The 14,237-nt window shown below is 38.2% G+C and overlaps 2 protein-coding genes across 3 annotated transcripts; both read left to right on the top strand.

Annotated features, from left to right (window-relative positions):
- Positions 1-2,407: 2,407 nt before the first annotated feature.
- abhd6b (abhydrolase domain containing 6, acylglycerol lipase b) lies at positions 2,408-8,842 on the top strand. The gene is made up of 9 exons (XM_023422731.2): positions 2,408-3,270; positions 3,554-3,689; positions 3,941-4,097; positions 5,355-5,468; positions 5,573-5,705; positions 6,695-6,852; positions 7,008-7,062; positions 7,147-7,247; positions 8,350-8,842. Exons 2-9 carry the CDS (start codon positions 3,565-3,567, stop codon positions 8,527-8,529), a joined length of 1,023 nt encoding a protein of 340 aa, XP_023278499.1. The 5' UTR covers positions 2,408-3,270; positions 3,554-3,564; the 3' UTR covers positions 8,530-8,842.
- A 38-nt stretch (positions 8,843-8,880) lies between these two features.
- On the top strand, positions 8,881-13,511 carry LOC111667140 (BTB/POZ domain-containing protein KCTD6). Of its 2 annotated transcripts, XM_023422732.2 has the most exons (3): positions 8,881-9,016; positions 10,444-10,536; positions 11,162-13,511. In XM_023422732.2, exons 2-3 carry the CDS (start codon positions 10,510-10,512, stop codon positions 11,846-11,848), a joined length of 714 nt encoding a protein of 237 aa, XP_023278500.1. In that variant the 5' UTR covers positions 8,881-9,016; positions 10,444-10,509; the 3' UTR covers positions 11,849-13,511. The 2 variants fall into 2 exon arrangements, with proteins under 2 accessions (XP_023278500.1, XP_023278501.1); XM_023422733.2 differs by lacking the exon at positions 10,444-10,536.
- Positions 13,512-14,237: the final 726 nt, after the last annotated feature.

Here is a 14,237-nt window from a genome sequence, read left to right as displayed (position 1 = left end):
ATTCTTCACTCATCTATTTCTGTCCCTGACTGAAACACCCCTTACTTGTTTAAACAATATTGCATATTCTCCTTCCCTGTGGTAGCTGGCTTTTTAATCCATCTTCAAGTTTGGAACAAATGTAAACATTTGAATTTCGATGTGATTGAACGACACATCTTATGATCTACAAACTGTTTGAGCATAACCCAACCCTTACTTCTTCTGTGGCTCTAGGGGAGGTTTCTTAAGTTGACTGGCATGATGGGAATTGTAGGATCCTAGGGAGTAAAAGTGAGGATATCTCAGTCTCTGCTGCCTCAATTTTCACAGTCCATTTTTAAATATCTCTTATTAGAACCCAACTATGTGGAAGTGCAGCACTAAATCACTGGACTACCTCTGTAAGTGGGTGGAGGCGTGATGTAATATCAAACAAGCACAACTTGATCCACGGACTTAATGTGAGTGGCTGTTACCTCTCCTGGAAGATTACAAGGTTAAGCAGTCAGTGCAGTTACACCCTTTCAGATGGCTGACCACATTGACTGTAAATCTGTGAAAGAGGATGCATATTTCTCAACAGGGCAAGATGTCCTGGCTAAATGTCAAATTTTCAAGTCATAGCTCCATAGGAAACCATTGCTGCTGTGTGGATGAGTAGTCCACACCTGATCCACATTTTGCTGTTGCCACATTGGCCCTAACATTTCTGCTCTGCAGGTTTAGCTGTGTCAAGGATCCCTCTCAGGGTACATACCAGGATGATGTGGCTAATGTGACGTGAGGTTCTCTCTCAGACAACCTGGGGAATACACTGTGCATTTGACATGTGAGCAGATTGAGGACAGCCCCTGTAGAAAACCCAAAACTGAGAATCATTCCCATGCAAGGCGAGCCTCTCTGCAGAGTTGTCATGTCCATTTGTTCTGCTCTACTTTGTATGTAGGTCATCGGTAGTAGCCCAGAGATGCAGCAGAATAGCAGCCGCACACTCTTTTACATGATATTTACAGAGTGTTGGGCTTCATATAGCTCTAATTTACATTCTGATTAATGCTGAAGTCCTGACTACCTGCAGTAATAAGCCAATTTTTCCAAATCACGACACAGTGAAGAGCTTTGATCTGTGGTATGAAATTGAAATAGGCTGCTCAAATGTTAATCTATGTACAGTATGTATTAACAGTTATTTCTTAAACTGAGAGAAGAGAAAAAACAAAGGCATATATATTCCATTTGTATAGTTCATATGTATTTATTCTCATTTATTTATTATTCTGTTTTTCTTTTTGGGAGGGGCCAGAGTGCCCATTACAGGTCGGGAGTGCGCGCCTACTGGGGATGGAGAAGAAATGACTGAAAGGGACAAAAAGGGGGAAAAAAAGGTACAGAAAGACCCCAGAAAAAGCTTCCTCCCTTGAGTGTCTGGGAGCAGTTCATGTTGGAAGACAGGGTCTTGTGACCTGGTGGTCAGCCTCCTCCGAAGGGGCTGTCTGCAGCATGACCACTGTAGCGGCCCTGTGCAGCCCTGAAGCAGACGTGATGACGCCTCACAGTCAGCGGATGTCATGACACCCAGTGGTCTGTGCAAAAAAAGCCCTCAGATCTTCACTACTGACTGCAGGAAGCGGGGGACACTCAGTCATGACACCCAGTGGTAAGTTTTGGACCTGAAGCTTTAACTTGAAACCGGATGTGAGAGGTGTCTGATTTGGCTCACCTCAGCCCGTTTCAGTCTGGGGACTTTTTAAACTAACAGACAAACTGTCAAAGTTCCTCAAGTGTGACTCAAAGGCACTGTGAAACACTGCTCTTAAATTTGGAACTGCATACAGACATTTATTCATTTGCTTTTGCCCAAAGCAAATAAGAATGAAAATGAAAAAATTACATTTTAATTTTAATTTTATAGAATGTTTCTAGAGCATGACTGGTGTTTATTCTCTCTCTGTTCAAGAACCCAGAGTGGGGACCCAGTCAGTAACAATGGACAGCATTATATTATACTCACTTTCAACGATAATATAGCCAATAATACATTTTCTCCCAATTTTAAAGTTATTCTTTAGACATCAGACATTTACAGTATTATCCAGAATCCAGAAGTCTTTAGTGAGAGGAAGTCAAAACCATGATTTACCACCTTTTTTCTCTTTGCTATCCGACAGCGAACACTCACACCACACTCTGTCATTTATGCTTGATGCTGACAAGTAAAAACTGATACTAACACAGTAGTGGCCCATGACCGGAAAACCAAATTTATCAAGATGAACTGAAATAAAACTTGTGAGATTGTGCTGCAGGGAATATTGGTACAGACTACGGCTGCAACTATTTATGCAATTTATTTTCTCAATTGGTTGTTTAATCATTTGGTCTGTAAAACATCAGATGACAGTGAAAATGCCTGATAGAGCTCATGGTCACAACAACGAAAGCACAACTCCAAAATTTTCATTTTACAGCAAAAGTAAGACCAAAGCAAAACAGTAAATTGTCACATTTGAGAACCTGGAACAATAAAATGTTTGGCATTTGTGTTTGAAAAAAGACTTAAATGATTACTCAGTTATCTAAATAGTTGCTTGATTAATTGTCTGCTCAACCAATAAAATGTATTGTGTAACTGGTGCACCTTACAGACATAATGTATCTGGTATTTTAATCTTGACTAGCTATGAAGTTATGCTCATGAAGAGGTAAATGAATTTTACATCTGTAGTCTGATTTTCCTCCATTTCCTTTCATGAGCCATTAAACATATGAGGCTGTAACTTTGGACAGAAAACATGCAATAACACACATCAGTAAAATTCCTTACTGTGTTCACTTTACTGACTCAGTCCGGTAAAGGTGTTTAGTCCAAGTTACAATAATGTTATACAAAAAGATCTGCTATCAACTGCTGTGTAAAGGTTATTGCTGAGAGTTTTGACTGCATACTGCCTGGACTGGGAAGCAAAGTCTGGTTTGTACGTTCACTTTAAAAGATTGACCGGATACTGTAGTGGCCCGGTTTTACCCAGTGATGAGTAATAATCAATGGGTTTATCCAGAGCAAACATAATCTGTCGGGACTAGCTGCACTTCACAGGGACTGTTTTTTTATGTCAAATTTCAGAGAGATAAGTCAACTATTCATACTTTCCACACATGAGCGATACCTGCATGTAAACTAAAGTGTCTGCATGCAGCAAAACTAATCAACAGAATCACAGTTGAACCAGCGGTCACATGTGTTCGTCTGTGACGGGATAAACAACAAGGACAAAAATCATTTGATAAGTAAGTTTTAACATTTTTGAAAATGTGTCATGGGATAAAACAAACACGATGTCATTACTTCAGCTGTGCACAAGTAACATCATATTATTATTGTTTGCAACATGACTTTACATGCACATTGATAAAGACAGAATTTGTGATCTCTTTTTCTATATGCTCTAAGTTATTTTATTTCTCAACAAAACATTGTAATGATGTTGAACGCTGACTTTGCCACTCCCCCAACATGTTATCTTGATAATACTGCATGTTTGTAATGTGTGTGTTTTTTGTATTATTTTAGGCGAGGCAGCCATGGCAGCTGATCTAGACGTGGTGAACCTGTTTATCATTGCTGGGGGAACACTGGCTATTCCCATTCTGGCCTTTGTTGCCTCCTTCCTTCTCTGGCCCTCAGCTCTCATTAAAGTTTATTACTGGTAAGGCAGATAATTGTGATGTCCTGTAAACTGCATTTCACGTCATGTCGGTTTTATTATATAGAGCCCAAAATCATACCTTTGCCTCAGCATGGAACTCAATGTATTCCAGCAGTCCCCTAAAAAAAGTCAATGTTGGCAAGACATGCTCATAAAGATTTGCATCCAAGCCCATTATCACTGTGCCCAAATGTAAATTCCAGTGAAGTCATGTCCTGATTGTCAGCTCAGATATCCCTGCTCCTCGACAGGTACTGGAGGAGGACGCTGGGCCTGCAGGTACGCTACGCAGACTGTGGTGGTTATCGCTTCTGTTACTCATACAGAGGAAAGCCTGGGATGAGACCTTCCATTTTAATGCTGCATGGCTTCTCTGCTCACAAAGACACATGGCTCACTGTTGTCAAGGTCAGGGTAACACTGAACATTACAGGATGTTGCTTTGAACTTGAGGGACAACCACTCAGCTGATTTCCCCTGAATAGAGATGTTTGTTTTAAATTTCAAACTAATAAAAAAAAGAACAGTGGTGGTGCACACAATCACAGCATGTTAAATCTCTATAATAATGTAAAGCAAATTTACCCTGTGCAGAAATAGTTTTAGGTCAATCATTTTGAGGACATACATAAGGATTCACAGAAAGGTCATTGGAATTTGACTCTTGTAAGCAACTGTAACACCTAATACTGAAATGTAGTCACCAATGAATACTTTGTGTTGAAATGTAAACACCACTGAATATCTAGCATTGAAATATTTTACTCTGAGTAAACTTTTATCTCAATTTGCGTGGTTTGAGTTTTCCTCTCTGACATGTCCAGCTAATTTCAAGGGATGTCCTTTATTTATTTATTGAGATAGAAGTGTCACATATTAAATGGATCTGTATTCATGTTGCTCAAAATGGTCATTTTCAGATTAAAAAATTCCGACTGCTAAGTATGAGCAGTCAGACCTCCTTACAATCAGGTAAATCAGGTTGCTCTTTCAGTCACAATTCAAGAAAAACAAGCTCAGTTGAGCGACTGGAAACCTAGAATTATCACTGAAAGCTGCAACTCCACTCAGCTTTATAGAGCTTTAAAAGTTAGCTTCAACTCATAGTTTAGCTGTCCGGCCAGCAACTTTAATATTTTGGTTCACTCTCACTGGTCTCAAAGTGTTGTTTTCGGCCGCAGCAGACATTTGTATCAGAGAAAAATCTCTAAGAAGCCACTGTACACTACTTGCTCAGCACCAAATACCAGACAGACACAGTTAGATTGTAGCTGGTGAACATAGTGGAGCATTTTGCAGCTACAGAGTCAGATATTTCCTAAAGGAGTTGGGTGAGACTTAAAAAAAAAGAGCTAAAAAGACTGATTACTTAACATTCACCAGGTGGCCACAAACGTGGCTCCAAATGAATGCTAATGTTGCTGTGTATCTGCCGAATATGTAAATAAGAAACTGTATGCTAATAGGTTTGATATACCAACCTAACAGGTGATGATATGTCACTGTTGTGTTCACAACTTGTTGTGCAGACCCAAGTGGCTAAAAAATTAGTCATTGCACGTTTAAATTTCACAATTAAGATGAGATTCAGATTATTACAGCCTTTCTTGGCTTCCAAACATATGAATGGTTTTAAGATGTACTTTGTCTCTTCTACTGCTCTAGTATCTACCAAAACATCTGCACCTTGTGTGTGTGGACATGCCTGGCCACGAGGGAACAACACGCACCAACACAGAGGATTATTCAATTCAGGGGCAGGTCAGAAGGATCCATCAGGTACACTGAACAGAGAGAGTTACTGTATGAAATATATGTATTATGTATGTCAGGTCCCTAAATCATTCCCCTGAAATTTTATTTTTGTGCCTCATTCTTCTCAGTTTGTGGAAACCATTCGCTTGAACAGGAAACCTTTCCATCTGGTGGGAACCTCCATGGGAGGAAATGTAGCCGGGGTTTACGCGGCCTGCTATCCCTCAGAAATCTGTAGCATGACTCTCATTTGCCCAGACGGTCAGTCACTGTATGTGCGTGTTTAAAGCTGTAATAGAGAGGTGCGGATTCAACTTTATGGTCATTTTAGAGGCTGCAACTTGTGGTGTTGTTGAGTTGTATTGCATTATAGGGGCCAGTGTTTCTATTATTTTATCTACCTTATTTATATCACTGAGGGAGAGTTAAATAAGAGAAACACCTCTCTGTATAATAAAATACAGTTCAACAGAACTTTAAACTACAACCTTCAAAATGATCACACAGTTGAATCTACATGAATCTAAAACAATTTAATGAAAACTGAATATTATAACCTTCATGAAAGAAAATTTATTAGACTTTATTATTAGTTTTAGTTATGTGTACATAATAAATTGCCAACTGAGTATAATTGCAATTAAAATTTTGGACATGAAGCCAATAAAAACACATTCTCTTGATAAATTAAATATGTTGAGTTTAAACCATTGCATTACATTTGCTAACATTAAACTCATCTAAAAATGTCTAAATAATCAGGCCCCTGAGGTGCTCAGGTGATTCCTCTCAGGGTTTCTGGCTCAAGAACACGAGGTGTATCCACCAGGAATTGTAAGGTGCCCTTTTGTAAATCCTCATTTGGACAGACAGCTCAGAACTCGATCATGACTGAGATCATTTTAAACTATCAGTCATGTAGTCGTACATGATCTGGTGGTTGTCGCCTTATAGTACTTTTATGGTATCATTTTGTTTTGTGCATTGTTTGTGCCTTGTGCTGTTGTGTATGTTTTTTATTGTTAAGTATTGTGTATTTCAAAGGCCCATCTAGGGACATGCATTACAACTTAGCTTAAGTTATAAACACTGGGTTATGTGCCATTGGTTCATGCTATATATTGTGACATGACATGACAATAATAACGCATGCACATGCAAACACACTCTAAATTATTCCACCTTTCCTTTGTAGCTTTAAATTTTGTTTTATTTTTATTTATATGAGTGCACATCATTTTAATCTGCAGGTATAAGACATCCATGTGAGACCAAATTTGACAACCATCTGCAGGACCTGGAGCACAGCAATTACACATTAAACATCCCGCTGATCCCCACTACACCCGAAGAGATGGAGGACATGTTCAGACTTTGTTCCCACGTTCGCTTCAAAATCCCTCAGCAGGTCAGTTCCACACATGAAATTGAAAGCATTAGGAATTTCACAATGGATCATAATCATAAAATGTGTTTATGATCACCAAAAAAGGTACAGAATAATATTCATCTTGCTCAATATTTTCAAAGTTTGGTTGTTTAAATGTGTTTTTTTTTGTTTAGATTCTTCAAGGATTGGTAGATGTTCGGGAGCCTCACAACACATTTTACCAAGAAGGTTAGTTCACTGGTATGAAAAAAAAGGAGGAGTTCCCATGTAAGCAGAGTGTAGTCCATGTAATTTTGTTTCTTTTTTTATTAGTGTTTATGGAGATTGTTGGTGAGAAATCAAGATATGCCTTACAGGATCACTTACACTTGATCACTGCACCTTTACAAGTGATATGGGGCAAACAAGACCAGGTAACTATGATGTTCAGTGGTGTAGCAGATAAATCTAGGCCTTGTACATACAGTATGTACCACCTAAAATCTTAGCATATTTCAGCATGTTTTCTCAACATGATTACGGTGTGAAGTTTTTACTATGAAGAACATTGCAGTTTTTAGGTCTTCATTGTGACTCAAAAGGGGAAAGTCATGTTACTCAACACTGAGAAGGGATTACTAGACTCAATGACAAAAGACAGTTGCTCAAATCAGGTTCTGTTGCAGAATTAAGGTACAATTGTGTCAGACAAGTGTTAGCTCAGCCTGTTGCAACATATAAGTAGCATAATGAAATTTAAAGGCACAATCCATACAAAAATGTATCCCCAGCATTAAAACTGAAAACAGGACTAGATCCTGCTACACACTACACTCAGAGTGACTGACTAGACTTAACGTAATGTTAAATAATAACTATGCTATTGAATTTTCCTGATGCTGCTGAAGATTTATTTGTATTGGTTATTTTTGTAAAGACAATAGTGCAGTTCATCATAACCTGCTAGTAAACAGACATCTTAAGATACAGTCACAAGAACTTATAACTGTATCGTATAATACATATAATGTACAGTAAAACACACTTCTTGATGTTATTGTTGCTAGTCTCACTTCAATGTAAACTGATGCAAAGTTCTGCATGAAATGAATTTTAGTAGCCACTTTAAGAGTTGAGCTTGTTGGACTTCCTCAGTAACATTAGAAGATTGTGATGATGGATCTGCAGCTGATAATAATAATAATGATACAAGGGCACTTCACATAAATCACCCTGAAGCGGTGCTAGCAAGTTGTGTTCACAGAGCTTCTATATCTTATTTGCAGATTAAAACAAACAAACTTAAGGTTTTCATGTAACATCCAGGCTTTCTGAAGGCCCTCCCCATGTGGGCCCTATTTGGGTACTGCTTCTAAACTAACCCTAAGATTCATGTGCCTGTGTACCAACTTGTAACCTGAAAGTGGTGGCTCAGGTTTCTCTAGCTGCTCAGTTAATGTCTGAATAGAGAAACTTCAGTCTCATACCTACAGTACATACAGACATGATAATTATCTAATATATTATCTGTTATAGGTGGTGGATGTCTCTGGAGCTACAGTCATTGCAGAGGTGTTGCCTGGATCCCGAGTGGACCTGCTGGAGAACTGTGGCCACTCTGTGGTGATGGAGAGGCCCAGTCGGACGGCCAAACTCATCCTGGAGTTCATTGTTTTGCAGCAAGATGCCAGGGGTGGCACCAAGAAATCTTCCTGAACAAAAGACTTTTAATAATTTTCTTCTGTTGTAATGCTTCATGTGTTCCGTATGCTTGACCTGCATATGAGCACAGATGTCCACACTTGTAAAAAAAAAAAAAATATATATATATATATATATATATATATTTAAGGCAGTAGGCAAGGTTTATTTAGTAGTATTCTAACATTTCTTAGAAACGGCATTTTATTTACAATGTAATCTGGATCATGATAATAAAAGTCCCATGCATGTATCTGTATGTGGCTGTGTGCAGATGTGTGAATGGTTGTATTCATGCAGAGGTGCCTGTGGTTGCAGCAGGACCTCCTCCCATCCTCCTCCTCCTCCTTGTATGCGCAGTTTTGCTGCAGCCTGGAGCCGAGCACAGCTGCCCGGTGCGACCAGCGGCAAACATCAGTAACTATCTGACTGCACCGGTAAATGCCAACTGCAGGCCGCTGTTACAGGACAAAACAAGTCGAGTAGGCAAGGAAGAAGACAGGTACGGCTTTCTTTTCAAGTCTACTTTACTTCCAGGTAGTCTAATTAAGACCCCGGTGTTTACCTTAGTAGGAACAGGAGCTAACGTTAATGGCTCAGGCTACTAGCCAGTTTAGCATGCTAGTTAGCAAGCGAGTAGCAATCAGCTAGCAGTCCACGATAAACATTTTTGTGTGATGCTCACGTTGTATTTAGCGCGACATACCCCAGTGCATCCAAGCTGGATTTACCACTTAATAACGTCGATCTTTAAAACTGCATTTTGTCGCTTGCGGTAGCAGCTCGTTAGCCAGTTTCACAGAGAGTGAAATGTATTGAGGCTGGAAGCTACTTTGAACAGTGGCTATCAAACAAACATAAGCTGGCATGAATTGGATGGTTCAGTCGCGCTGCTGCTGTCTGACTAACTCTGAAAATCTAAGTCAGTGGGTTTATGTTCACTCAGTAGAGCCAGGTTTCATTTTCACTACAGAGGAAGTATTTATGGTTTCTGCTCCTGACCGATGAACGTGCGCACTCACACACAGTTTATTCTTAACCGTAGAAACAAAAGTTGACAAAATAATCTAATTTAGTAGCTATTCTGAAGCTTTCAATCACAGCACATTTTCTTCAGCACCAGATAGTTTGTTAGTTGTAATGGAAATTCAGATGGTCAATTTTTTTTTCTGAGCACACAAAGTAAAACTGTTGATCTGTTAATTTCTAATCTACAAAAAAGTAATCATTTTCGGTTTTGATGTTTTTTAGACTGGTGTTACGTTAAAAAAAGATGTATCAATAATGAAAGTAATCAATTGTTGTAGCTCTAACTTTGGTGCGATTCAAAGTGTAAAGTTTTTCATTTTAAATGTAATATGACTGAAAGTTCCCAAAAGGCTTCTGTGCATGCATGAGGAAAATGTATTTTCATTATCAGTTAATCAGCCAGTGACTTTCTCAATTAACCATTTTGTCAATAAAATTTAAAAAATTTAAAAAATGCCTGTGAAAATTTCCCAGAGCAGAATGTGATGTCTTCATATCTCTTGTTTTTTTCTGACCAATATTCAGTTTTTTCTCTGCATAAAGCTTCAAATTTGAGAAGCTGGAACTAACAGATGTTGGCCCTTTTGCTTAAAGAAACGACCAACAATTATTTGATTATCAAAATAGTTGCCAACATTGAATTTTGCGGCTCTAATGAGATAACTCACACCACATGACTGGGAATAACAAATGTTTGGATACAGTATGTTTATTAAACCCACAAAGCAAGCAACACCCTCTCAGTAAACCGGCTCCCAGGTAGAACATTACTCATGTAAAACACACCACGTTACCACAAGCTCTTATCTGTTCTGGAAAACACATGATTTGACCATGACCCTCATTTTCTGCATAATTTAGTAAGAGCTCATGTTAATGTGAGTGTTTTTTTTTTCACAGGTGAGACTGAAACCATATCTGTTCCCTTTTTATTTTGGTTCTGACCAAGTGGGTATTGTTCTACAAATGGATAATGGAGACTGGGGCCATAGGGTAAGAGATGGATAGATAGAGATATCTCCTGAAATATAAGTTTTGGACAGAATACAAAACTGACACATATGATATTAACAGTACAGCAGTGACTCTTGGATTTTGGGCATGTCCACAGTGGACATACAAGCGTACCCTCATCTCCACTGCAGGCTGCAGAATCTTTTAAACTATAGCTATATATTTTCTATATAACCTACTGGGGGTCCAGGAGTAATGATGTAAAATTTTGAATTGTATGAGCATTACCCTAAAATCTATTGAAATTGTTTTAAGGATGTAGGATGTAGTCATTCTTTTGAATGGTGTTGTGTATAAAGAGGGGTGTTTCTTATATTTAATATATTTTTATATTTAATATCTAATATTTTTCTCATTCATTTAAATATTATCGACATAATATTAAAAACTTCTCACTTAAATGCAACACAGTTCAACAACACAGCAACAACGACAGCAGGGCTGTTGTATTAGACTGTTTAACTTCTAGCCAGTTGTAGCTGATTATTTGGCAGGTGAAATTCACACTGTTAATGTTATTGTCTACAGCTGCAGTATTTAAACTGACTCACTTTAGCTTCACAAAAACATGTTGTTTACTTGTTTCTGCTCCTTTTTGCCCTAGATGACTACTCCTGTTACCTTGAACGTGGGAGGCCACCTGTACACCACCAGTTTATCCACCCTACAACGTTACCCAGACTCCATGCTGGGCGCCATGTTCAGGGGAGATTTCCCCACAACTCGCGACTCCCAAGGGAATTATTTCATCGATCGTGATGGAACACTTTTCCGGTACATCCTGAACTTCCTGCGGACGTCCGAGCTCACCCTCCCCGTGGATTTCACAGAGACAGACCTCCTGAGGAAAGAGGCGGATTTCTACCAGATTGAACCTTTGATCCAGTGCCTTAGCGATCCAAAGCCGCTGTACCCTCCAGACATCTTCGAGCAGGTCGTGGAGCTCTCTAGCACTCGGAAACTGTCGAAATATTCAAACCCAGTCGCTGTTATTATCACACAGCTAACCATTACTACGAAGGTTCACGCCCTGCTGGAAGGTATTTCCAACAACTTCACCAAGTGGAACAAACACATGATGGACACTAGAGACTGCCAGGTGTCGTTCACATTCGGACCATGTGACTATCACCAAGAGGTGTCCTTAAGGGTTCACCTCATGGACTACATCATGAAACAAGGCTTCACCATCAGGAACACGCGTGTGCATCACATGAGTGAGCGTGCAAACGAGAACACAGTGGAGCATCACTGGACTTTCTGCAGACCAGCTCACAAAGTTGAAGACTGAGTAAGCACAATTGTGGGTGACATTTGTCTTTTTATATTACACAAATCATCATCAAAAAAGAACAAATTGACCTCCGTTTCAGTAATGTATCGCTAATAATGATTTTTTTTCTTATTTTGATGAATGTGTTACAGTGTACAAACTTCAAAGTCCAGACAGTTAATATAAATACAGTGTTATCGTGGTATAACACTTTCTTTTCTGTGTTACATATTTGATATTTCTTTGAAAAATGTTTAATCCTTTGAGGTTATAAAACAAAGACAATTTTTTTTTTTTTTTTATGAAGTAGAGAGACCCTGTAGTTATGATTTTATTAATTTAGGGACACTATATTATACCCCAATGATGGTAAAAATGGGGGTACATTGATTTTTACAGGAATAATTGTGATTTAGTGTGCTTCCAATAACTACAACTGTTTATCTCAAAGTCAGTAATAAAGTGATTGTGAACACGTATCCATGAATTTAAGTGTAGACCACAATTGGATGAAAAAAGTAAAAAAGAGATTATAAAAGATGTCTTGGTCACAGCTTAAGCCACATTCTGGACTAGAGACAAAAAGAGAGTTTTGGATCCCAAGGAGTCAGGAGTGTACTTTTTAAAAATAATGATAATAAATTATAATTGTCTTTAGCCCAATAACCTTCTGGTGAGTTGACAGTAGATCTTAAACTTAGTCTTTTAGCTCTTTATTATCTCAAGTACGGTACTATTTCTAAAGACCCTAGTAGTTGATGCATGTGTCTGACGGTCTTGTATATGTATATGTATTTGCTGTGTGTGCTTTGCAGTATGATGTCATACTGTTACACTTTAGAGCTCATATCAATAGTGATGTGTTTGGTCATCCCAGCCAAAATAAACCCATTTGTGTATTTGTCATTAAATTTTTCTTTATAGTTTAATTTTTCACCTTAACTCTGTGACATTTTGTGCTAGAGCTCATATGGTGTTGCAGTTATTCTAACATCCAACGGCTGCGAAGCACTTTACAACTGTATGTACCCAAGTTCACAAAAATGTTGAGAGCTACTTTTTAATCACAATCTGTGTGAATAACACAACGCACTGAAAAAAAAACCACTACACGTAGATCAACAGGGAGAGTGACAAAAGCTTCTCTGGGTTAATCTAGTCCAGATTCTACCCGTCTAAGTATAAAGGTTTTTGATATAGACTTATGTTGTCAGGACAGAGAACACAATCAAATCATCCCTTTTTTGCTTTCATTAAAAACAATAAAGGATTCAGAAAGAAAGTGGGTTTCAAATGGCATTAAGCCATTAATTGGATGTCTGACACATTTTCACAACCATAAGTGGTGCAAATTGGTTGCTCAGTATTGTAAATTATTTTTCACTTCAACAGCAGAATTGGCAGAAATCGGAAGCTAATTTAGCATCGTCAGAATAATGCAGCAAATGCTTTTACAACGGGGAGCAAAATCTCTTCTGGCAAAGTTACATAAGTAACATTTATAATGGTGATACAAATGAAGAGCTCTGTCTTACATGTGCCGTGCTGCCAGTCGGACTACCTCCTACCACTTACTTTCTGCTGTAAAGCACAAATTAAAGATGGCTGCTAACGTTGTCTTCAATATTGTTTTGTGCTAGAAAACTAATTTCTTTGAGTAAATTAAATGCTGGGAACAAAATGTTTTTGTAATCGCAGTTTTAATAATTAATTGGGTAAAAATGAATGTGTTTATGAGAGTACTTATTGCAAAGCACTGAAAGAATTTGCCAACGGTGTTGAACTACTTTCTCACACACTTACTGTTTATATGTTTTTTTCTTTTGTATGCCAGTGCAACTCTACAGCACTATTTGATTTCCACCTAGTGACCTACTTTGTAGATTATTTATTGAATTTCAGTAGAGAAGGCATTAGACTTGGCATGTTAGACATGAGCCCCCACCGCCCATCAAAAGCTGTTTAAAAGAAATTTGAGATGGGTAATTCCTGAAAAATAAAATAAAAAAAAAAGAAACAAAACAATTCCTTCCAACCTTTTTGTAGTTTGTTGTCTTTAATAAAACACCTTGATGATTTGATTATATATCATTAATGCAATCCTTAAACAAATTATATAAATCCTATGGATGCTGGGCCACAATCTCAACAGTTTTTGATGTGAGAATTCATGTCCAAAGTTGATTTCGACACACAGTTCATCAATCAATACATTGATTTAGCCTTGCATCACTTCTCAGTAATTGGCAGGACTTTATAGACAAAAAGCTTTCAAACAGAAACATCCAATTTCAGCAATTCAACATTGACCACAAAGATTATATTTTGCTGTGTCAGTACTGAACCAGTGGCCATTTATTTATATACAAACTTTCAAGGAAGCCAGGCTATGGTGACCGTAATTCCT

This window comes from Seriola lalandi, unplaced genomic scaffold (assembly GCF_002814215.2).
Source record: "Seriola lalandi dorsalis isolate HSWRI2012SDOR001 ecotype SW California unplaced genomic scaffold, Sedor1 jcf7180002054685, whole genome shotgun sequence".
NCBI lineage: Eukaryota > Metazoa > Chordata > Actinopteri > Carangiformes > Carangidae > Seriola > Seriola lalandi.
The sequence above is the reverse complement of the archived record's forward strand: the minus strand, read 5'-3'. Positions and strand labels throughout refer to the sequence as shown.

Excerpts from the sequence above, each read along its gene's own strand:
- abhd6b (XM_023422731.2), top strand. The coding sequence starts at position 3,565 with ATGGCAGCTGATCTAGACGTGGTGAACCTGTTTATCATTGCTGGGGGA. Across the intron at positions 5,706-6,694 it reads GACTCTCATTTGCCCAGACG|GTATAAGACATCCATGTGAG; the intron begins GTCAGTCACTGT and ends TTTAATCTGCAG. Across the intron at positions 6,853-7,007 it reads GCTTCAAAATCCCTCAGCAG|ATTCTTCAAGGATTGGTAGA; the intron begins GTCAGTTCCACA and ends TTTTTTGTTTAG.
- LOC111667140 (XM_023422732.2), top strand. The coding sequence starts at position 10,510 with ATGGATAATGGAGACTGGGGCCATAGG. Across the intron at positions 10,537-11,161 it reads ATGGAGACTGGGGCCATAGG|ATGACTACTCCTGTTACCTT; the intron begins GTAAGAGATGGA and ends TTTTTGCCCTAG.